This window comes from Dysidea avara, chromosome 7 (genome assembly GCF_963678975.1).
Source record: "Dysidea avara chromosome 7, odDysAvar1.4, whole genome shotgun sequence".
NCBI classification, from domain to species: domain Eukaryota; kingdom Metazoa; phylum Porifera; class Demospongiae; order Dictyoceratida; family Dysideidae; genus Dysidea; species Dysidea avara.
Window position 1 is genome coordinate 25,358,344 of NC_089278.1, and position 25,702 is coordinate 25,384,045.

Consider the following 25,702-nt stretch of genomic DNA (forward strand, 5'->3'; position numbering starts at 1 on the left):
CTAATTTCAGGGACTTAGACCTAATGACTTGACTTACTGACTGACTGATAAGGTGTAACAGAAAAGTTCTATTATGCACTTATCAATTTCATGCCCCGCCTCCTGGCGTCCCCACACCCCAGGTGGGGATTTGACATTGCTTCTTGTCCCCACCCTTGGAGAAATTGAGTTGTCCAATTCACTGACCAATTTTCGGTAGTTGCATTTCTAAACAATAAAATTGCACTTGCTATGATTTTACTAGCTACAGGTGTATACCAGGTTTATTACTAGTCGCTTGCATGAAATATGCGCTTAGTCATCCTTGAGGTGTTGTCAAATCCCCTACTAGGGGGTGGGGGCATAGTGGGGATTTGACAGCCGATTTTGCCCCAGTAGGGGGAAATTTGACACCACGATTTGTCAAATCCCCCGTATTCCCCGACCCTGGGGGAGGCATGAAATTGAAAAGCGCAATAGTGTACGTATATTAATTTTTCATGTAATTTTTTACTGCTTTTCATACAAAGGTACCCTTGAATAGTCAGTGTATGTGTACAAATGACAAAATCTATAATATGGCTACAACTAATAAAAGTGAAACATTATAACATGTAAAATACCTCTAATAGAACAGTTTAAAAGATGATAAAGCAGTGGTGATCTTCTGTACATTGTTGTGGTTTATTGTTGTCTGTACACAACTAATTAATAATTTCAATTATCATACAAAATTATTAACTATATGTAGCTACCGTAGAGTCGGGTTGTTACATCTCCCTTAAAATCTCCCTTCACTATGTTTACAAAATCAGCCTTCTGGATTGTAACATTCTTGTTCATTACGAAGGATTTCACCCAGAAATGGAGTCAAATATCCTTATACACTGGCGTGGTGACCACAAACTACTCTGTTACAACGTAGTGTGATTCAGTGTTAAACACACCATAATTATTAATTAGGCGTATGCGCCTAACAAATAGTATTATCTTTACTGAAAGTTTTCTCCGAAAATTATAAGCGCATGCGCTTAACAACCCGACTCTACGGTATTATAAGCCTACTGTATTGTAGCTATATAAAATAACTACTATTTCCATCTCGAATTGATGAAAATCACCAAATACAGGAGTCTAAAGAGTTGTTTTTCTACCTACTTAAATTCAAGAATTACCAAAATAACCATAAAAGGTTGCTCTGTCTGAAAATTATGTGTCTGGCATTTTATCACATTACCATGTCTGGGAAACAGGCAATATCTGCAATCCCAATTGAAAAAAATTTATTTATTTAGTATGGTTTTACAGCCCAAGTGCTGAAGGTCTGTAGGACACATGGTCCTACAGCCTGTTTAAAGATGTTATATTTATATAGTACATTTGAAACATGCAGAAAGGAGAAAAAATCCATGACTGGACCAGGCATGGGCAGCCTTGAACCTACAACCATCCGATTTTATGCCTAAACACTTACAGGAGTCTGCCAAGTGGTCAGGATGTTTTCTCCTTGTTAATTTCATGTATTTATATTTGTAGGAACCCCAGAGAGTGGCTTATTATCACAAAGTACCCCAAGTGGAACCAAATTGACATTGTTTTATTTATTATGGCTTTGATTACAATAGACCTTATTCAATGAATTAATTTCCTAGCACTTATAACCCATTGCGAAGGAGTTGTCTGCCAATATTCGCCAATTGCAGTACCAAAACCATAGTAACATCATAGTTCTCTGCCAAATTTGCCATTTGCAGTACCACAACTATGGTAACATGATAGCAACTGTTGTGCTCACAGAGTTTTAGAACTCAAAATGGCATCTGAAAAGCCATCACCATGGAAAATGGGGAGCCTTGTATAGCTTTGTGTGACATCAGAGGGCGCTTACTGTTCTAAATGAATAAGGTCTATAAGATCTTGATTGTCTGGACTTTAATTATCCGAACAATACGGATGACAGTTTTTTGACAACTACTGTGTGCTCTATTAGGGTATTCTATTAGAGTAGAGAGCTCTGTATAATAAATGATTGGAATTCACTTATCCAGACAAATTCGCCCATCTGAGCATAATCGTGATCGAACTGTGGTCAGAAAAATGGTGGACCCACTGTACTTTTAAACTCAGTGATGCATATGTAGCTATTATATTCTGCAAGAACATAATTCAAGATACAAACAATACTTACTCTACAAAATGTTGTTATTTGTGTACAACTCTAGAAAATGAACAGACAATGTAGCAAAGTTGATAGATCCACATTCTACTCGCACTTTCAGTGTAGCTCGTTTCTAGCAGTACTAGTACAGCTATGCTCAACCTCAAGACCATACTGTAGGAGGAAGAATTAACTCTAATAATGTAATGGGTTCTCTAAGCCAGAATATTTGCTATAAAAAGACGAAAAAGAATGAGTACACTCAGTACAGCTGTCCTGTCCACCAATAGTCCAGTCCATTGATTGTAGTTATGCAACCTGTTGCTATTGAAACATTAATCAGTGCTATTTTATTATGTGATCACTTCCAGTTCAAGTACTAGTTCCAGTTCCAGAATTGGAACTGCAATTCCAAAGGCTATGATTTCAGAACTGGATGAAATAACAAGCTGGTACTGGAAAGTAAATACGGACATTACTTGTACACACAAAACTCACCATCATTGTCCTGTATGATCACTACTGCATTACCAATTTCACCACTGGTCACATTACTATTTCGTGATGAAGAGGTTATAATGACTTCAAATCTTTCAGATTCTTCTAAGACATCATTATCGATTATGGAAATATTGAACATAGATTCTGTAATTCCGGCAGGAAATACAATGGAGTATGGTCCACTAAAGTAGTCCTGGTCCATAACTATAGAACAAACCAAAGTGAACTTAATGGAAGTGCTGTGATTGATTGTGTGTGGGCATATGCACGTGTGGGCTTTACTCATTACTGAATCACGCAACACTAGATATGTCAATGTCTCACCAGTTGCTTCTCTATCAATGGTGTCTATACGGATGGTAATATCACTTGATGATGGGTAACTTAGAACCAGCATCAATTCGACTTGTCCATCATTTTCATTAACATTGTAAATTGACTCACTGAAACTAATGGTAATGGCTAGAAAATTTGACACATATAGGTAACTTTTAATATGAAATTGTGTAACCAATGCTTTTTAAATAAGGTTATGAAATTTTCTGTCATTCATTATATAGGGATTTCCCACAGAGCTCTGCGTTACTCTTATGTCTATTGTTTCAGTAAATTTTAGGGCAATTATCCTACTGGATTTTAAATGTACAATAACATTTATGTCTATACTAATTGCTTTACATTTTGTTTTAGTACCATACAGTACTGCCACAGTAGTATTTACGCTGGTTTGCACTTTTCTAAAAATTCCACCAAAAAAGCAGCATCATGGACCTTCACAACAGCTTAGCAGTATTGGTTTCATGTAATCAAGCCCAAATCCACCTACTAAGTGACTTAATATGCTTTCAGTGAGTTTAATTTATATAACTAAATTTTGTACCAACTAACCAACTGATTAACTAACTACTAACTGGTCCCTTTAGTTAAGCATAACTCGACTATGGTTAATGCTAGAAAATATATTTCCTCACTGTTCAACATCACTTAGGCCAGTGACATTCATTTCTACCTACCACAGTAACTAGTGTATGAAAGTGTATGAATCAATTGAGTTACTTTTGTCCCCTATTTTGTGCCTCATTTCTATATAGAACATCAGTAATCATTCATATTTTCCATAGTGACTAGATTGATTGTAGAGGCATTTGTCGTACTGTGTGCATGGTTTGTAATGGATGGAACATAGTACTAAAAATGAAGCGAAATTTCCAGTTACTGTTTCAGTGATTGATAATTGAGACACATTCTGATGCAAAATTAAGTTGATGATAAGGTTAGTACTATTCTTTCCTTTGCTAGGGTGCTCAATGTGAAATATCAACATTCACTAAATAAATTCTTTACCACTGCCAGATGTTTAACTTGTTGTGCTGATATATTTAAACAGCAGCTGATAGTGTTTTAGATATAGAAATTAGCACAACGTATTTTGGTGTATTTTGTGTGATTTGTAAAAAGGTGGAATTGTAAGTGAAGGTTTTGCAAAGAACTATGTCAGACTTTCTCGTTAGTTGAATGTTATCTACAGTTATGTGTATTGTCGGCAACCTGAAGTGATGTTAGTATGGCACCATCGTCACCAGCCAGATACCATTTAGTCTTACATTTGTTTTAGATTCTTTTTATATTATTTACGGTGAGGAAGATCTGGCTTTTTCATCGTAGATGGTAAGACATTATGCACATTAGCTGATCTTAGCAACCCTGTATAACATCTAGGTAATAAAAAAGCTCAAGCCATTCTTTGCAGTAGCTAGAAACTGAGCTAATATTCTACAACACTGCTGTGCTATCAAACTCCTGATAAAAATCAACTTACACCAAATGCAATGCAGGATATTTATCTTACTACATTGATGTTTGAACCATCACAAAACAGGAGGTGTGATGTTTATAGTTAGAGAGAGAATATATAAACACACCAATGTTTGCATGGAGCATCAAAAATGCTGTGACATAGTGCAGATACCTGCAAGGGCTTCAGATGGTCTATTTATTTGAAATGAATCCAAGACTGTTTACTATCTGGCAGAAATCAGTGACATTAAGCAAATTTCAGGGACTTAAGACTCAGGGAGCAAGGCTAGATTTGCAGGCTTTTAAAGGCTACACAGTACACACAATCCAGTAATTACAATACTGCACCACTAAACAGTATCACCAACTCAAGTTTTAAAATACCACAGAAAGTACTGATGTGCACACATCGGTGTCAATATTTTATACAATCCAGTGTTGTCACACACTCAGATAGCTAGCTACCATAAATTAATTTCAAACTTGTAGTATAGTCTGAATGAACATCCAGATGTATTGCTATGCTATGAGGAAGATATAGCACTTCTCTTGTCATAGGCACCAGAGCAGCACAAAAATGATGCCTACTCAAAGACAGTGATCTATGCAGCTAGACATTAATTTTACCCATTCCTGTACAGGTACGACAACATAACATTCAGCCAAATAAAAATTTTTAAATCACTTCTTGCAACTTACACAACCACATTTTTATTGCAAATTATGAAATGCATGAAAATAAGACGTACTTAATTTTCTGACTATAATGATTGTGCCTCTGGTGGTTCAAACTACCTACAGCATAACGGGCTAAACATCGTTTAATAATTTCTTTGGGTAAAGTCAACATTTTCATCGAGGACCCTATCTTTGATGCGGTATGCTAGTCATTATTAGCTATTATGAATGAAACAAAGAAAATCAGGAATTTATACAAGGGAGGTCACCCACACTGTCAGCTATACTAGCAGACAAATAATGCCTAATTCAGTTCTAACTATACTACTGACAAGTTAAGTGGCTAAAGTACGATATATATATATAGTGTATTTACAGGTGTAGGTGACCTTCCTTGTTTCATTACATGTTGTTTCTGTGATCCCTACTCAATTTAAATTCCTAGTTGTCCCTTTATATACTTGCATAACGAGAGACACTAGTTAAAACTACAATTTACAGGCTGTGGTATTATGATGACTGCTTTATTGCAGTATATTGGTGTTACTGTTTGAATCAATATTCTGCTGAAGTTCTCCTAGTCAATAAATTGTCAAGTGGCATGGTCACAATGTATTAATTACAAAAGTGATTATAACAAGCACAGCTATTCACTCTCTTTTATACAATTTAGGCAACAGGTACATAAAGATTTCATCGCACGAAATGTTTCTACAGAGATTGTTAATATAATGGCAGCATTTTTGAAAAAACGGATTTATTTTTGGATTACTACGATTAAGACCTACTGTACTTTATGTTATATACCACACCTTGCATGCTAGTAGTAATAAACATCCACATTCCAGGAATGCCAACATTGCTGGTTTGAGTAATATTAATGATCTCTGCAGTCCCTGATCCTGGAATGTTGAAGAAGTTATCTCCATTGTCATCATATCCAGCAGTTGCCGCATTCCCACCAAGTCCATTTGTTCCACCAGAACCATCACCAGTAGTCCATTGTATTAGTCCATCAGCATACAGGAATATCATAAAAGACAACATTCCGTTGGTGGCAAGTACACACTGAAATGTGTTCCTCTACATACAAATAAGTAGGAATTGGATTAACTTTATGATGTAAATACAAGCAGAACTATGTACCAACTATTTTGTACAGTGAAAACTTCATCAATAGGACCACCTAGGAAGCAAAAAATATAGCCTCTAATATGGTGATGTAATTAGTGCTGTCATGAAGTATACCTTAAACATGTTTGGGACCTACATGATCTGTTCACTATAATGAGGTGGTCTTATTAAAGAGGTGGCTGCTCAGTGAGGTTTTACTGTGCTATATATATATATACAACATGTGTATAATTATATTAAAAAATAAAAGTACAGTATGGGATTTAGCATTCTGTATTTTTGCATGATCAAGAGCAGGTTTTGCCTTATGGAATTGCTGTTTAACTAGGGCTTATTTCCCATGAACTGGACTCCCGTGCTATGTCTTTTATCTCAACCGCTTTCTTTAACTACAACATTGGCTTTTACTAAAATCTCATTGATAGTCATACCTTTTACCACAGATTCATTGTTTTGCTCTAAATTTATTATTATATAATTAGTTCATTCAATTACATGTTACCAAAACCAATCTACAGTCAGGTTTGAGGCTACAAGCATAACAGCCCATATCAGTCAACATGGAATGCATTACTTAGCAATATGAACATTGTATTAGAGTATCTCAATCATATTTTTGCTACACATATTTGGTTTTCATGTTATGTAATTGTTTTCCAAATCAAAGTGGCAGCTATTATTCAAGAATGTCCAAGGCAATCACTCTCACATTTGGATACCACTAAACCTAAAGAATTGTTCCTTTTTAAAATTTGAAAAAGAGATTATGTGGTATTGCTTTGTTTAAGGTTTCTGTTAACACTGCAGTAGGGACACACTGTCTTGATTGTACAATTATATGTGACTGGGCCTGGAGTGTGAGCACAAACTACACCCAGATAATATTTCAGTGCTGAAATTGAATTATTGCATTCTGTGAGTTGTAATAAAATGTTTAATAATAGCTGAAATAGCATGGCCATGGCATGATGATGTAAAAAGTTTGGTGAAAGTTTGAAAAAGTAGGCAAATCTGATGTGCCCACATGCTATATTTTTGCAGGCCCAGATGTGCATACAAATACATAAAACATTATAGTCATTATGCACACAACTATATACTCTGTCAGTCCTGCCATCAAAGTAACCAATGGCATCCCAAGTAGCAATTAACAAACAAGAAGGAAAAAATGACATCGACGTCCCATTTTGAATTTCTCTGGAAAACCTCTGAAGTAAATTAAAATCAGTAGTCTCTCGATAAAATACAGTCCCACTTCCATTTTGACTAGTGTCTGCATCAGCCCAGTATGGGGCAATTAAAGGAATATCATAGAATAAAAGAGGAAATGTACTAGGGTTGAATGTGCTGAAACCACTCCGAAAGCTAATGTGTCCATTGTTGTTAACCTGTATAAAGTAGCAGTATTGGGAATCATTCAGTTATACATGTACACAATAAAGGTTATAATTAATTTCCATTACAATTAATCTCCATTACATGATATAATAGGCGTGGAAATTAAGGTTTATTAGCTAATGTGAATAGTTAACCACAAAAAGTTTATCTAATTGATTTTGAGAAATTGACAACTACATTTTATGGTATGTGCAAGGCTGTGGGGGAGGAGCTTCATAAAGAGAGTACAGTTTTAAAATGTCACTAGATCTGCAAAAGGAGTCTTATAGCCTTTCCGTAGGCTTGTGCCAATTATGCCGGCATAATTTCAAGCATAATAGGCTAGCAAAAGCATCAAGCATTATGCCAAGCATAATAGGACGATTTTCAAGAATTATAATTAAAACGCGCAATGCGCGTGCCAACAATATTGCACAACATGAACACGCTGCACATTATTACTGCATTTCATATCAAAAACCTTGCAATGTTATTATTTTTACCATTTCTTGACTGATTATTCACACTATGGAAATAAGATCGAGATACTCTAATAGAGCAGTCACTTACTCTAATACAGCAGTCAGGAAATGCAGATATACTCTAATAAAACAGTCAGCGCTCGAGCATAATCTAGATTTTGAGAACGTAATTTTGAGCATAATAGGCTGAATTTTTGAGCACTGCTCAAAAGCATAATAGGCAATTTTCAAAGCATAATTGGCTCAAGCCTACCTTTCCGATTGTATGTACTTGCTACCCATAACTTCCATTGCGAATATATATGGTGCCACCTTTAAAAGTTCTTGCCATGTACTCCCTTAACATAGCACTATTGTTTGGTATAATTTGAAGGTGATAGGTTAGGATTTATTATTATTCAAACTTAGGAATTTGGAAAGGCTATATGACCCCTTTTTGCAGATCTGGTCACAAATGTTAAATGACAGTTTTGTTAACTTTTATTTCCATATGCACCACACCAATTTACTGTTACATCATTGTCAAATCAGTGCATACACATTCTGCAAAAGTAATGTCTCAAATGCATATTTAAACAAAATAATTATATATGTCCTAACAAATGTAACCAGTATACAAAACATAATAATTAAATTTTAATTATACACATACACAGTAACACATCTCACTACATTATGTTTCACATACAAATAATCTCCTGTAAGCTTGGCCAAAAAAGATGAAATCTTCTGCCAGTTCAATTGGCAATGAAGAGCCATCAACAGTGGGCCCTATTACACTGTCACTTGTGCCATGCCCATATGGGTAAAACTATTAAAATAGAAATGCACTATAATAGTAGCAATTTAAAAAATACACATTGTGCTACATAAGTGTATCAAAAAATACTTCTATATGACATAAAACATATCTAACGCTATTGGCTAGTTTGTGCTTTTGCCTGTTTGTCATAGCCATGCGTAAAAATAATACTAGGCCTCTATAACACGCCTTTACTAAGTAACAACTTTTCAAATGCAACAGTCCACCCATGCACTATCCTATGTAAAATACAGCTTTTTTAGCCTACACATTTGAATTTAGCCCCTCACAATACTGTCTACCTATGTCAACTGTGATCATATTATATATACCACTTTAGCATGGGCATTCAAAGTGCCGCTCAGGGTTTAACTAGCATATTTCCCCGGCAATATCATAGGAAAGCAGTTTGCTCATAGCTATGATGCAGAACCAGTTCAAAGATATGATATGCTTTGACACATTATGTTAAGCAACACGGAGCATTAAATGTGGGTTTTAGTTTACTTGCTATAGTATGTTCACGTTGAGCTGAATCCTCAAAAACATTTAATAACTCATGGATGCAATTACACACAATCTTGAAATTTGGCTGATTGGTAGTACTACTTGACCTGCTAAAAATATTTCAAAATCTTGTTGTTTAAATGTTTAATATAATATTTACAGCCAATCAAAATTTTCACAATACATTTCCTATGGGGAAGCCATATAAGTACAGTGTCCATTACAGCCCTTTCCCAAACTTGTAATGGAGCCAAACCGTACGTGTCTGTTGTTGACACCTTTGCTGTTACCAATAATCATCTGGTTGGCTGAAATGTTAACTCCGTTGAGAAAAAATCTACTTTTAAATTTTAGCTGTTTTTCAGGATTCAGCTCAATGCGAACATACTATAGCATCAGAAAATGATGATACATTCAATACATCTGCAGTTTGTCTACAATTACTAGGAATCTGCTGATTATTCTGACAAAATTTTAGGCATTATGTCGGAATGCATGAAGCTACAATAGGTAACAATTATTGGAGCAGTCAATCATTGAAACATTAGAATCAATATTTCATATGAAAATCTAAACACATTCATACCTCAGATACGCATGTTGCTAATTCTGGGTTGCAATCCACTATAAAAACAAATTACTGTAACTGCATGCATGCATATACATATATCTTTGTATCTGCAAATAGCATTAATATTAATACATGTACACATACAGGGAAAAGCAACCTGATGGTAAAAGGAATATAGCCATATTTATAAAACTAAGCCTTTAAAAGTTGTGAAATTAAGGGTTGCTAATAGTCACTCCATGTAATGCTATTAAGACTCTACCATTGCCAGAGGCAGATCTAGGAGGGTTCAAAGGGTTCCATGGAACCCCCTTTTGGAAGAGCCTGAAAATTAATTGATGAGCTGCTAACAAAATTCTAGTAACCCAAATTCAGTTTATTATTCTTATTACAAACATTTATAGTGGTAAGACAACTATTATTCTTTTACCCTTTTTCTGCAAAATCACTTGAAAGGGCTACCTCAGCATCTTCATACTCAATAAGCACCACTATAAATACTTATTGTTTTATGTCTTAAAGCTATTACAACTACTTTTAAAATTAATGTTTTAGTTGCATTTCAAAAGGCCTAATGGTAAGCTTTAACAATGAAACATTGCTAAAGAGTGATTATTTGCTATAAAATATTACTACTAGGTAACTGGACTGATTTAGGCATGCATATATTATGCTGCGGGAATAATTGGTGGCAAAAAGAATCAGGAATAATTCCAGAATAATAGGATAATCTTCAGGAATAATTAATCTAATCCAAAACAGCCAAGCTATAAAAAAAGTGCATCCCCGAAAAAGGCTATGGTGAAAAAAGATGTGAAATCCAAGGTGATGGCCAAGAAATGGCTGTGATGGTAGGTTAATGGTAATAATTTTAATAACAACAATTCAGGTGAATTTGGCACCAAAATCAAGCAGCACCAAATTCGCTTGAATTGTCTTTATTTAAATTTTTACCATTAACCTACCATCACAGCCATTTCTTGGCTGCCACCTTAGATTTCACATCTTTTTTCACAATAGCCTATTTGGGGGCCGCACTTTTTTTACAGCTTGGCTGTTTTGGATTAGATATCACATCTTTTTGTATTTGTATACCCCAAAACTGGGCTATGGCCAGGTTTGGGCTTTAACGTACCACTTTTTTCTTTACCACAGGAAGAAGAAAAAGATAAAACAGATCTTTAATACTTTAACTATTTCTGATTTTATCAGTAAATATACAAATTATATGATACATATTATATTTATTACATGCTAATTATTCCCTACAGGATAACTTGTACAGCTGATTTCTCTACTGGTGACTTGAAATGTAGCTGAACTCTCTACAGGGTGATTTTTTCATAGCTGAACTCTCTACAGGGTGATTTATTTGTAGCTGAACTCTCTACAGGGTGACTCATTTGTAGCTGATTTTTCTACAGGGTGAGTTGATATCACTAGGGTGATTTGTTTGTAGCTGAACTCTTTACAGGATGACTTGTTTGTAGCTGATCTCTCTACAGGGTGAGTTTTTTCTAGCTGGACTCTCTACAGGGTGATTTGCTTTTAACTGATCTCTCTACAGGGTGACTTGTTTCTAGCTGAGCTCTCTACAGGGTGACTTAATTGCTTGTAGCTGAACTCTGTACAAGATGATTTTTATTATTAACTGGGCCATTGTAAGAGAAAGGCCCTTTCAAAAATTCTAATTACCTGCCATCAAAATTTCTTAAGTGTGGCTGAATTCTCTACAGGGTGAATTGGTTTCAAGCTGATCTCCCTACAGGGTGACTTGATACTTAATGTTGCCAGACACAGGCATTTTAAGGGATCAGATTTGTACTGCTTGGGTACTCTTAAGTTTCCTATGGTATGTTGTATAGTTTTGCAACTCGTTTTTCCTAGAAAGATTTGGACATTCATTGTGATTTACAAGGGGAGAAACTTATTTCCTGACCCCTATACTGTTTTCCCCAGGGGTGGTGTGGCAGGCCAGAGAGTGAGGGGTGAGACAAGTGTGGAAATGAAAGTTTGACCAACACAGAAGATAATGTAGATGCCATTGTGTGGGGTGATGGAGCCTAGGGACAAGCCAGTGTCCCAACAGGTTAGATTTTAGGACTCTGTGATAACAGTTGGCGAAAAGGCACACCTCAAGCCTGACCGAGTAATGTTGAGTGATGAAGAGATCAAGCCTGTAGCTAATCAACCATTAGATCATATCACATATCATGGTACTAGTTTCATAATTTTCTACAAATGTATATAGGCTAACCTTAAGTTGTACAATAAGAAAAGGGAAGAACAGGTGGCTACCGTGACTTTGATGGCAGTTTTTTAAAACTGCAATATGTACCAACAACTTTTTTCTCAATTGTTTTACATTCAAGTGACATGTTTAAGCATGCTTCTTATAATTACCTACACTATTATCAACCTAAAGCTACACACAAAGGGTTCACAACTCACAATCAACAAAGGGAGATTTCCATTTGAAGGCAACTATGGCTTCTGAATAAGGAAAAGTAACTTAGCACTGATACATAATATGTACAGACAGTGGCGTAGCCAAACCCGGGCAAGCCAGGGCATCAGACTTCTTTGCCCCACCATCAGCTCCTAGAGTAATTATAAAGACGTGGGCTGGATAGCTCGAGATTTTGCTAAAGTTACTTAACTAGTCACTGTACAAGAATAAGTATAGCACAACTTATACAACACTCACCATGCCATTTTCGCCGATGGTTTCCTTCTTTTTGGCTAAACAGAGATGGGGTTATCCAAGGGATTTTCCCTACGAGTAACTTGATTGTGCACAAATAGAGGAGGCAATAAATAGAAGCAAGATCACGTGATTACAAAAAACCGCGCAGCATTGTCGCAAGGAGTGAAAGACAAAGAATGGACGGTTTACATTTGGATTAAGTGATCACGGTAGCTATTGGTGTGGTAAAAACTCGGGAGGCAAAGCAGTCTGGAGGTATTTGTGAAATTAGCACCCATCTATCCGTGTGGATACTGCTCAGTTCAAACGGTATGGAGTACTTGTTCAGTCAGCAATTCTTTTCTTTTTGTTTCCACTTTTCTAGGCTAACAACTGTAGTGGCAGAGCATAGTCATCACGTGATAGAGCGCCTCGTGCTTTAATTCAAGAATCTTTGTAGTCTGGTATTAAGACACATGTAGCTAGATGTATGTAATATGTTAGAAGGCCAATAGCTAGCTAGGCGTTCGCTTCTATTAGGTTGATATTAGTCATCTTGCATGCAGTAGTGTAGCATGATACATAATGCATTTTTAAAATGTTATATTGATGTCCATATGAAGATGGACATGTGTACGTGTGTTGCATGGGAAATGGCTTGCCCACCCATTGCCCAGGCATGGCGAAAAGTCTGGCTACGCCACTGTGCACAGAAAATCTTTAATCCAATGAAGCTCCTTTTAATGCACAGGATTCTTATTATTGTGACATACAATACATACACAGAAACCTGTGGTATCTCATCATAAATCCCCTGTGCCAATACAGAGTATTTCCAACCCCTACAGTGTAAAGTTTTGAAGTATTTTTTGTAAAGTCTGGGATTATTTTCAGCATTCAACAGAATTTAGTATCATGTTTCTGACTGTCTCCTACACAGGGTTTCTATTGTGAATAACAATTAAATCTGAATATTTTACATTTTATTGTAACTGATAAACAAGCATAATACTTTGATATTTTAAAATGTACTGTACAAATATCCTAGACTTATCAGCGAACTAGCTAGTACACATGCAGCATACTTTTCACTATACTATGCTAAATTCAATCACCCACCCAAGAAGCACAGTGTCTTTTGACTTGCCATAAAGTATGTATAAAATGATATGGATATCCCTTGTAAATGAGATTTATTGTTATTATTACTATTAGTATTGTTTACTGAGCAGTCAGCCCTGCTGGTGTGCTCAGGAATTGCATAAGCACAAATACATTGATTGGAGTCTAGATCAGTATCTGAAATTTTGATTGCATGTTCCAGTCATTGATTTGAAAGATAGTTTAGTATTGATTATCATATACATGTTGTGCCAGGTCCAGAAGTTAGTGACTTAATTAGCAGTTGAAAAGTACTTCAGGTTTATAGGGTGTATTCTCAAGCTAATTATAATCATGTAGATGTGATGCAGTGCTTGAACTTTTGATTGATATTGCTTAGGCACACCTGTCAAAGGAGAAGCAATAATCGATATTCAGAGAGTTCATCATCTTAACCAATATTGATCTCTCATCATAGAGCTTTTGTCCAGATAAATGCTCAAACAAAAATATCATAGTTATTACTATATGCTCTCCTACACTTATGTCAGTGATGACTATTAAAGCTTCTAAATGGTTTCTTTTATGGCACAATACATAACCAGATTAAACAGTTTATGATGAAGCAAATTGGTAGGTCATCCAGTAAGGTGTACCACATTACAGCAATATATCTCAGTAGCAAATAATTTTATAGCTATAACCATGCTGTTAATATAAGTTGTAGTGTAGGTATGCACAAATAATAAGCACTTCAAGCAAGTATTCCAGGAAAAGCCTTACCACTTATTTGGCGAAATATTTAAAATATGGTGAACATGGTTTCATAATAATATTATACTGTGAGAGTAATAGCTAAGTTTGGCTTCAAATTGCTTACTCGCCACCTTGATGTCTATTCTCAGCACTTGCAAAAAAAGTTATTATAAAATAAATTTATCACCCCCACTACGTAAGTAACTAGCTATTTAAAAAACTATAAATTTTAAAAGAAAGTAAGGATTGGTATAATATACATGCTACAAAAAGTAATGAAACAAGCTCAAAAATGTTACAGTGAGAAATGATCCAGCAGTAAATAGTAAGGAAACAAAATTAGATGACTACTTGCTAAAATGAGACACACTTTAATGCCTACTTTTAGCTAGCTAGCATCTTGAAATGAGACCATCAAATTAGCCAAAAGTAGGGATTAAAGTGTGTCTCATTTTAGCGAGTAGTATAGGCATTAATCTTAATCTTGTTTCCTTTATTTTTTTACTGCTGGATCATTTCTCATTTCAGCTGTAACTTGTTTCCTTACTTTTTGTAGCATGTATATTATACCAATCCCTACTTCCTTTTAAATTTTTTAAATAGCTAGTTTGTTTCCTTTTTTGTCTAGCTAGCTAGCTATATTACACTCTTTTTGTTTTCCACATAGTATAAATATCACTTGAAGCAGCTGTCTGTTACCTTCGTACATAATAAGTGCCTCTAAAATAATTATCATCTTGTCTTTTAAAGCCATTACAGTAACTGTTAAAGGCTTCAGCTGCATTTCTAATAGCCTAAATACTGATTATTTTATAGTAAAGCATCACTGGATAGTCCACCATTAAGAGTGGAACCCTTGCTTTTAGAAGTCTGGATCCAGAGGTGGATCCACCCTTCAAGGACATTATTAGCTAGCTACCTCACAAAAAAGCTAAACTGGTAATTAAGACTATATAAAACAACTACCCAGCGTTAATAAATGCTAGAGACAACTTCTTGGGTACTACTTACACACAAGTACTCACACTTCATTAAAATCACATGTTTGAGTTTTGGCGCATGCCACAACTATGAGGTCTCACAATTATTAATTACCCTTCAAGAAGAATGAAGCACTGAATGAATGATGAAAGCAAACAGCATGGTGCAGTGGACAGAACGTAATCAGAACAATAGATTTGTGAATCTGTCGTCATTACATTAGCTGTCTGAAATTTCTGGAGCCATACACCTAGCTCAACCGGGTCTTACAACAGGCAGGCAGGCAAGCAGGTAGATGAAATCCAGGTGAATTTCAATATTTTTAAACTCACTACATCGAAACATTCGACTTTTCACTTCGTTTAACCAAGGTACAGCATCATTACAGCAGTACTGAGGTGGTTTTTTTGAGGTAAAACTTATTGCAAGGTCATTTTTAAGGTGCTAAAATCCACAAAACTATATGATTTCTTACCAACCCCTACTATACAGTACTATCGTACTGTATGGTACTATCGTACTGTATGATACTATCATACTGTATGATATAATACAGTGGCGGATCTAGAAATTTTCAGAGGGGTTTCAAGTTGAGGAAGTTTTAAGTAATTAGACAATGGCATGTCAAGAATGCTTTGATACTTGCAAAGTATGCAGGATTTTTATTCTAGTAAGACACCTGTAAACAGGTGGAGCCTAGTAAGACACCTAGCCACAAACTTCAACAAACAAATTGCGTACTTTGTGGGTTCATAACAAAATTCCAGTCACCACTGGCCATTGTCTAAATTACTAAGACATGCATTGCTAGGATTCTTCAGTGGATAAACAACCCTCAGGAATGATGTAATAATCACTTCGGCACTGCCTCGGTGATTATTACATCAGTCCTTCGGGTTGTTTATCCACTGAAGACTCCTAGCACTGCATGTCTTACCTATACCTGTCAGGGGCAGATCCAGACTTTTGAAAGGGGAGTTCCACTCTGGGATTGCAACTTCAGCCCAGCTTTAAGTCAAAGACCAAAACAAAACCTAACTACCTGCTGTTGAATGACATAATGCTGATTTCAAAGGCAAAAGTATGAAGTAAGGCCAGTAGAAAAAGTCCTAGTACACAATCGCAAATCGTCACCCATATGAATCATAAATAAATTAGAGACGTACGTTATTTTCAGAGGGGGTTCCAACTGAAACCATTGTAACCCCCTGTATCCACCACTGTAATACATTGCTTAACATCATTATGGTATGATTTGGAACACATTTTAAAATGCTAATGTTGAACAATACATATCTCATCTTGCAATCATGGCATGCCATTTGGTAGCAACATGCATTTATATGAAGGCATCAGCACATGGCAAAATTGGGAGCTAGAACAAGTATGTAGCTAAATGCATGAGTTATTAGTTGCATACCACATGTGGAACACTTAACGATCTGCAAACACTGAGATGCTAAGAAGAATTCCAGTTCATAGAAATTTGGGGCGATTTCCTCAACACATACTTCATGATAGATATACTGCAAATTGTGTGTCAGATTTAAAGAGCACATCCAAGAGTGAGATACATGAGAAGAAAATTGGAGTAAAAGGTTGACAGTCACTTTCTTGCATACTTCCAGCTGAATGGTGGACAATAGAAGTGTGAATACTAAGCCACGAGTAAAATGGCTTTGGCTGTTTCAGAGAAGCGTATTACTGATTTTACTTAATAAACATTAATGGGCACTCTGCAATAATGTACACAGGCACAAACTTAATACACATTACCCCTTCTCACTTCACTTGTCAACTAGCTGAAGCAAACTAATAAATTTGCATTCTTGGTCACTACTTCAACCACATCTGGTTTAAAACTGTAATTAATATCTGCCAGTTGACATTAATATCGTTGGGTGGATAAACAACAACTAAAAGTTGTGGCTTACATATATAGTGCTACAAGTACATACAAATTTTGGAATTTTCAACTAGAGTCAGTGAGGGACCACAGCACATAGATAAAAAGTACTGAAACAAGTTGGAGTAGTCCATGATATTAAATCACAGTAAAACAATAAGAAGTGTCATATCCCTACTGTATAATGGAAATACACAGTAGGGATTTACATTTTACTGTGATTTAATATCATGGACTACTCCAAATTGTTTCAGTACTAGTACTGTTTATCGATGTGCTATGGTCCCTACTCTAGTTGAAAATTCAAAAATTTTGTGTGTATTCAGTTGTTTGTTGCCTTTTTTGTAAATAATTATTATGACTGGTGAACCCATGCATACCGCATCTGAAATGGCGCCTCATGCCACAGCTATATCTATTATTATCTGAAAGGTGAAGTATCCATTATGCTTCATTGTCAGCTATGTTCAAACTGTTACACAGGAACTGTTCGAAAAGCACGTCTGCAATCCACACATACCAAAAGAAAGAAATGGTGCCACATGCCCCAATTATATCAATTATCATCTGAAAAGTGAAGTATCCATTACGCTTCGTTGTCAGCTATGTTCAATCCATTACACAGCAGTACGAATCAGGAACTGTTCACAAAGCACCTCTGCTATCAAAATAGCCACTATGAAAAATATGGACAATTTCTGTTACAAAGGGAAGCCATCACGTGCTACCACCAAATCAACACTTTTCGCTGTTAGCAAAGATGAATGGGACACAAAAGAGGACACTGGTAAGTCCATGAAGAATGCATTGTACATACTGCGATATGCTAAAAGGCACCTCTCGGGCCGAAGCAACATTGAACAGTAAAAAAAATCAAGCCCGTAGCCTTAGCCATTAGCTATTGAGTTATGCTTGTCTGAAGGCATCAGTCAGTCCTCAAGTCAGTCAGGCAGTCAGTCAGTAGCATAGGCGATTCTAAGGTCCCCTGCTGAAAAATAAGTTTTGAAAAATCTTTGGGAAAAGTTGCAGTATAGATTTGCATTGTTATTTTTAGTATATTTCTTGTTTCTAGTGTGAATTTTAGGCTGTTTTCAAGCCTTCAATGTGGAAAAATTCCGGGGGTTGCACCCCCAGACCCCTTTGAAATTTTACTTTATATTACAGCCATACAACAATAACCATGCTGTAGCAAACTTCTTCATATTATACTACAATTTGCTACAGTACATATACTCATTTTTGAGTACTGTAGCTATTATGCTATCCTTCCAATCATGTCTGACTTTTATCTAGGCATTTACAACCCATAAACAATTAAAACCCTATAAATTTTCCTTGACCTATATAGGTTATTCCAAATGACTGGTATTCAGCAAACATAGCTAACACCACTGGACAGCAGCCCTCGATTATATACTGTACCAAGAAATTTTAATTGTATCCAAACATTCATAAATTCAAATACCAGAGGCCAATAATATCTTAGGTAGTATCAGCATGGCTTCCACCATTCTTGTTCATGTGAGACGTTACTGAATACAATGTTTCATCATCTATGACTCAATTACAATGTTATGACAATTTTTACAGAGTTTGCCACTTTTTATTGCAGAATGGGCATTTGAGAAACTTGATCTCTCATTAAGAATGATGCAACACAGTATGTTATTTTAGATGGCATTCCTGTTGCCTGTCAGGTGTTCACAGAACAGTCCTCATAACAAGTCTGTTCTCTATCTACATTAATGATTTACCAGAAACTATACTAGCGACGAAAGCCTGTAAATATATTTGCTGATGATTGTTTGTTGTGCACAGCTATATGTGCACGCAGCATTTATGATACTAGTAGACTTGTGTGTTTGTGTGCCCTCAGACATCACTATTGACTATAATGTGCCAGACACATGTTCCGATGCTAACTGAAATGCTCTGTAATACAGATACTTGCAAGTATTAATTCATTCCTGATACAGTATGGAACTAGCTCTCAACAATGTAGGTACATTGATCTTTCACTATTTTTGTAATCATGTTCTGTAGCTGTAAAAATAATAGCAATAATCGTAAAATCCTTCTTTATGATAACACTACGAAGCTACTACCGTGGACTTCATAGTTAGCTTCATAGTGTATGAGTGATCTTCGTTGTTGGAGTTTCACATGTACTTCAGTAAATAATTAGTCCCCTATCCCTTTTGTCTATTTATGCCTTTATATAAATTGTGACACATAAATATAGCTATATACTTATATATAGCTATATATCAATTATATTGGCATGATAGCTAAAGCTTATCTCGCACCTCACACTCCATAATATTATAGCTACGTATAACTAGCATACGTACGATCAGTGACAACAACATCGTGTAGATAGCTACATTTAAAGTTCATATGTATCTATTCTTGTATAGTTATCATGCGTTAGCTGTTTACCTTGCCGATGGGTGCGGACAGCCGGCTGAACAACTAGCATTAGACCACACAGTAGCGTCCCAATGAAGGCCCCGATTAGGTATCGTTTAGTCATTTTGTACGTAACAGGTTGAAGATGACGGCAGGCAGTACAGTGTCACTGTCATAGCCACATTGCTGTTGAAGTAGTGCCGGCCAATTCCACCTAGCTATATTGGAGGAACTTTTCGGGGTTCCGCACTTAGGAGGTTTAAGGGTCACGTGTAAAATTATCATGTGTGGAGCTTTTGAGTGTTGTGGTTGCTAGCTAGCTACCGTGCTTTTCAGGTTTCTGGCGAAAATCAAAGCATTAACGTGATCAAACACGTGATCCGTGCTTCGAACTAACAACTTGCAGCATACTAGTAGCGATTTCCAACCAACCAATTTTTCACACATATTTTTGCTACTTAAATTACACACCTTCAATAAATGTTTCACAAGCTGCCGTTCCAGATAATGGTAGTCAGTTCTTCGTACTTCGCAATGTACTTTATTGGATTAAAATCCATGTGGTATTTATTGAAATATGTCAAATCAAAGTTTGAGAAATAAAAATCCCATAGGAATCTCATACAAATAATTGCGTACGTAATTCTAATTGGAAGAAGACGGCACCGGTGATAACCAAAGTTTCCGAGTGTTTCCGCGTGAATCTGTGGCATATGAGGACGAAGAAAGTGTTCCTGGGCAAACCGTAGATTTCGATTATGCAGTGTGTTTTTGATTGGAGGACGATTTTTTTTCATTTGTTTTTTCCTCCGGCCCTATAATGTTACTCCCTTCCTCCCGCACATCTCTATAGAATTCTAAGAAAATATTTTTATTTTAACCTACAGAAAAGAACCTACAGAAAAGAACCTACACAGATCCTACAGCATGCCCAGGGTTCAATGGGCAGGCACGTGCCCCTCAGCAACAGCAAGATCAACTGCTGGAGGCACACACGGACACTTGGATCTTGAGCGTGATCCCCTGATGCACATAACTGAAGAACGGAGCAAGGAAAACCCCAAACTACAACGGAGCCAGCCCATCACCATGGAATATGGGGAATTCCACTTCTCACTCAGCAGGCGGGCAAGATGTTTATAAGTTGTGGTAGCAGCCCTTCCCATGCCACCTGAAGTGGAAAAAACAAGGGGGGTAAAACTCCCATGCTCCACCTCCCGAATCCGTTCCTTATACGCACGACGTTTCTCTAGTTCATGTTTTCGAAAACAGTAGATAGTGTATAGAGGAGCGATTAGAAGCTGCAAAGCAGTTAAAAACCCTCACATCAAAGAAGGTATGATGGTATAGGCACCTCCAGAAGCCTTAAGCCCTGATGTCTACCCTCGTGTCATCATCCTGAATGGCAGAGCGATAATGCAAGGTCTCACCAGACAAAGGGTGCAGCTGTGGTTCAATCTGGACATTATGGCAGACTTCAGACATCAAACTAGCTGTCAGATTCCTAATTTCATTATGCCGAATAATCGGGAAGGTACCATGTGGGCAGCTAAGGGCGTGGGATAGGCTAAAACCCTTGCCACACACACAGTGAGATAGTAGTCGTGATGGTATGTAGCCATACCTTAAACAAATGGCATCAATGAACTCACCCTTATGAAGTGCAAAGCCATACTGCTCTAGACGAAGAGCAGTAAGCCAAGAAGAAGAACCTTTCTCGGTGCAACATTCAATAGCCCAATGCAAAGGTGAAGGGCAGCTGGAAAGTGTGGACTGTAATGGCACATATTCATTTATTAAAAATGCGTAATTAGAAAATACGGCACAGAGAATCGCGTAATTAGTGTTTTGTTGTCAAGGTGTAGTTGACAGTGCTTTCGTGTAGTTAGTAGTGTTTTGCTTGTACTGGACAGCAGTTTTGAACAAGGTTGTAATCAGAACACCAGCTGACTAATTTGTTGGCAAGTGGCATAGTGACTAATTTGTTGGCAAGTCACTTGTGTAGTGGCTCACACTAAACATATTAACTGGCGTAGCTATTGTGTAGCAAGACATAGTACTCTTGTGAAGATATAGTTCATACTACTGCTTCTGGATACCTATAGCAAATTATGGTTAATTCCTGTGCTGTTCCTGAGTGTAGCAACAGGTCAACCCGTGAAACCAACATCAGCCATTTTGGTTTACCACTGCACAACAAAAAACTGCTGAAAGTATGGGTACATAAAAAAGGTAGATCTGACTTACCCATTAATACTTCCACCAGAATTTGCAGTGACCATCTTAAAAATGCAAAAAGAAGACGTTTGCACAAGAATGAATATCCAACTTTAAAGTTACCAGAATTACCAACCAGAGTCACAGTACCACCACCACGCAGACCAATTGTTCGCCACCCATTAATTACAAAAAAGAAGAATGCAGTAAAACCCAAAGAAGTTAAATATAGTGACATTGGAGTGAACACTGATCTAACATGCCAAGACCTTCAAACACTAGAGGAAACCTTATCAGAAACAAACAGAAAACTACAAAAATCAGAGAAAGCTTGCCAAACATTACACAAAAATCAATTTTTTTGGCTGGAGAATATTCGGGATGATAACAGTAAAGTTAATTTCTACACTGGATTTTCGTCATTACACATGTTAATGGTTTGTTTTAATTTCTTGGGTCCATGTGTTAACAAACTGAACTACTGGGGTAGCACATCTACTGAGAATGATAAGAAGACAAATAAAGGAAGACCACGAGCACTTTCACCACTTAATGAATTTTTTCTTGTGTTAGTACGTGTAAAATTGGGTCTATTTGAACAAGACTTAGCTAATCGGTTTGGTATATCACAGTCTACTGTTTCCAGGATCTTCAACACCTGGATTAATTTTCTATTTTTTCAGTTTAAAAACATTCCACTCTGGCCTCCAAAAGAGCTTGTGTCACTTAATATGCCTAAACCCTTTAAAGAGAAATATCCCTGCACAAGAATTATTGTGGATGCCACAGAAATCTTTGTTGAACAACCTGCCATCACAGAATTACAACAACTGACATATTCCAAGTATAAAAGCCATAATACTTACAAGGGTTTGATAGGAATATCACCATCTGGAGCAGTGACATTTGTGTCAGATCTTTATCCTGGAAGTATCTCAGACAAGGAACTCACCAGAAAGTCTGGTTTGTTGCAACTGTTGGAAAGCAATGATAGTGTTATGGCTGATAGGGGCTTTGATATTGCAGAAGATTTGGCTTTAATAGGGGTCAAATTAAACATTCCTCCCTTTATGAAAGGAAAGGAGCAGCTAAGTAATTCAGAGCTGGTTGAGACTAGGCGAATTGCTTCATTGCGCATTCATGTGGAACGAGCCATGGAACAATTTAAAAATTTTCACATATTTGATAGGGCTCTTCCAGCATCTTTTAGAGGCACAGCAAATCAAGTGTTTTTTGGTTGTGCAGTACTCACCAACTTTAATCCACCATTGTGTAAGTAATAAATGTATATATCAAACAAAAATTATACATAATAACATACAATGGTAAGTAGCTATCCACTACAGGTGGTATCCACCATTACACATACATACAGTAGGTCTTCGATTGTCTAAACTCTCAAATATGCATAGTACGATTGACTGTTCTATTAGAGTATTTTGACAACCATTGTATGTTCTATTAAAGTAGAGTTCTGTGCGTGAATGAATACAATTCCCCAATCCACTTATTTGTGATCAAATAATGGATGTCCCACTGTGTATACCCAAATAAATCACTCTAACTCTATTGCAGTACATACATACAGGGTGAACATTATATAACATAGTTAAACTTGTATTTAGGGCATACAATTTCTGGTAGTAAATAATTGTCAAAGAATGACTCAAGTTTTGAAATGCTGTCACATTGCCATGCTGGATCTGGTAGAATTCGCTCTATTGACATTCCTTTGGTGGTATACACACAAAAGTCACACCATTTGTATAGATCTGACCCAACATACAACTGTAGTTGAACTTGATGATAGTAGGCATGGTTTTTCTTTAAGGTAACTGCAGAATTTTTAGCTTCACAATAGAAGTTGATATCTTGGCAAGCTTCTAATGGTGTAACATCCCGCTTGGAGAATGGGCATTTTATTTCTAAAATTCCTTCTGCTTCATTACACAGCCTGTCAACCACACGACCATCAGGTGATGCCCCAAGCCAACCATGTCTTGGATGGATAATAAAGCCACATTTTTTAACAGTCACTTGATTTTTGGATGTAATGTACTTTTGTATAGCAATGGACTCATTGTGCTGTCCCCAAACCATTGGTGCAGGTAAGGGATCTAATGGTTTGGGGTATAGACAATATGTAATCAGTGCAACTGTTTTTTTCTTCTGAATCAGGATTCTTCCACATTTAGAGCCTGTTATCCGCTTGTAGCGTAAGCAGTGCCATTCTGGTTGCAAAGATTGACTCCTTGTTTCCATTTCTACCCTTTGTCTTTCATGAGGAGTAACTCTTGGGTTAAGCTTAACAAGAAGGCATTGTAGGGTCATTTCATCACTTTGAACTACAGGCAATTCATCATCTTCAAAAGTAGAACTCTCTTCAATGGATGGTAATAGTGCCCAGTTTGTTTCATGTTCACTTTGAGGTGGTAACGAATATGTGTGGTCATGCTTAATTTTCTTTTCAGGTGGAAGAAGGATGTCTAGGAAAGCGCTTAGTTCACCAAATGACAGCAAACCACATCTAAACTCTTCAAGAGCTTTGCTGTCCATTGTGCGGTACTCTAGTGGTCGAGGATCAAATACACTCCTGGATTTTTTATTACAATTTTCCTTCATCAGCTCGCACTTTCTTAATGAAAGACCTGAAACCGGTATGATATCCAACTTCTTTTCTCGTGGTATACCCCAACACTGAAGCTGGTCTGTACAGGTTAAGAAACCAGGGATCTTACCAAACCTGCTAAACTCTTCTAGAGCATAACACAGAGCACCAATATGTTTACAGCTAGCATGTGGTCCTTTACCAGCAGGACATCCACACTCAGCACCTACTATAGCAAGTATATCAGGATCTAAATGCAAGAACAGCTTGTACATCTTGTCCTTTTTCATCTCTGGCATGCACTTGGTATGTAAGTTCAAAAAACTGTTAGCCTGAGATATCATGATATCTTGGATGTGCCCACACCTAAACAGACTCATAGCAGAATTATTCAATGCTTTCACATCATTGGCTGGTTCACCATCTGCAAGAGTAAAAATAACTGATCATTTGTGCATTGGTGAACACAAAAATATCTTCTGGCTGTCTTCCTGAATAAATATCTTTAAGCCTCTTCCAGCTATCTTCTGGAATCAGTGATGAAAAACTAACAGTAGCACCTTGACAACTTTCAGGGTTCACAACATCCTTATCCCACCCATTTCTGATGTAAGCTGTTACCCTGTGATTTGTGACACAATGTGTTAGCTATATACCAAGTAGTTTTCATCTAACCTAGCAACAAGATCAGGTTTTTTTCCCTTAAGAGAGGCTTGCCGGCATTGTAACCAGCGCTTGAGTTGTGGAATGGTTAAAGTGGATGGGTCTCTTCCACACAAACTAGCACCAGGCACATCTTTTTCATTGACCCACGGTAACAAGTTGTTTGATGGTAATTCTTCAGTATCACTTGTCATCCAATAACACTGCTATTTCTAAACAACTTATGACCAGCTAGTACACAAACCTTAAAACTAAATTTCTGTATTGTTACGCAATATTATGTTCAGTGAATGCAAACAAGCTTAACCACAGCGTGAGCCGCTGGTTGGTTAAGCTAAGCGTGAGCCGCTACTTGCCAAATTAGTCAGCTGGTGTTCTAATTACAACCT

General features: G+C 36.8%; 2 protein-coding genes across 2 annotated transcripts; one reads left to right on the forward strand and one right to left on the reverse strand.

Annotated features, from left to right (window-relative positions):
• Positions 1-2,126: 2,126 nt before the first annotated feature.
• Positions 2,127-19,997, reverse strand: LOC136261722 (sushi, nidogen and EGF-like domain-containing protein 1). The gene is made up of 8 exons (XM_066055769.1): positions 19,856-19,997; positions 10,002-10,039; positions 8,795-8,917; positions 7,348-7,635; positions 5,926-6,196; positions 2,963-3,100; positions 2,636-2,842; positions 2,127-2,461 (listed from the first exon to the last, which is right to left on the reverse strand). Exons 1-8 carry the CDS (start codon positions 19,947-19,949, stop codon positions 2,400-2,402), a joined length of 1,221 nt encoding a protein of 406 aa, XP_065911841.1. The 5' UTR covers positions 19,950-19,997; the 3' UTR covers positions 2,127-2,399.
• Positions 19,998-21,936: 1,939 nt separating this feature from the next.
• Positions 21,937-23,322, forward strand: LOC136261118 (uncharacterized). The gene has a single exon (XM_066055087.1). The coding sequence runs from the start codon at positions 21,937-21,939 to the stop codon at positions 23,320-23,322; it is 1,386 nt and encodes a 461-aa protein (XP_065911159.1).
• Positions 23,323-25,702: the final 2,380 nt, after the last annotated feature.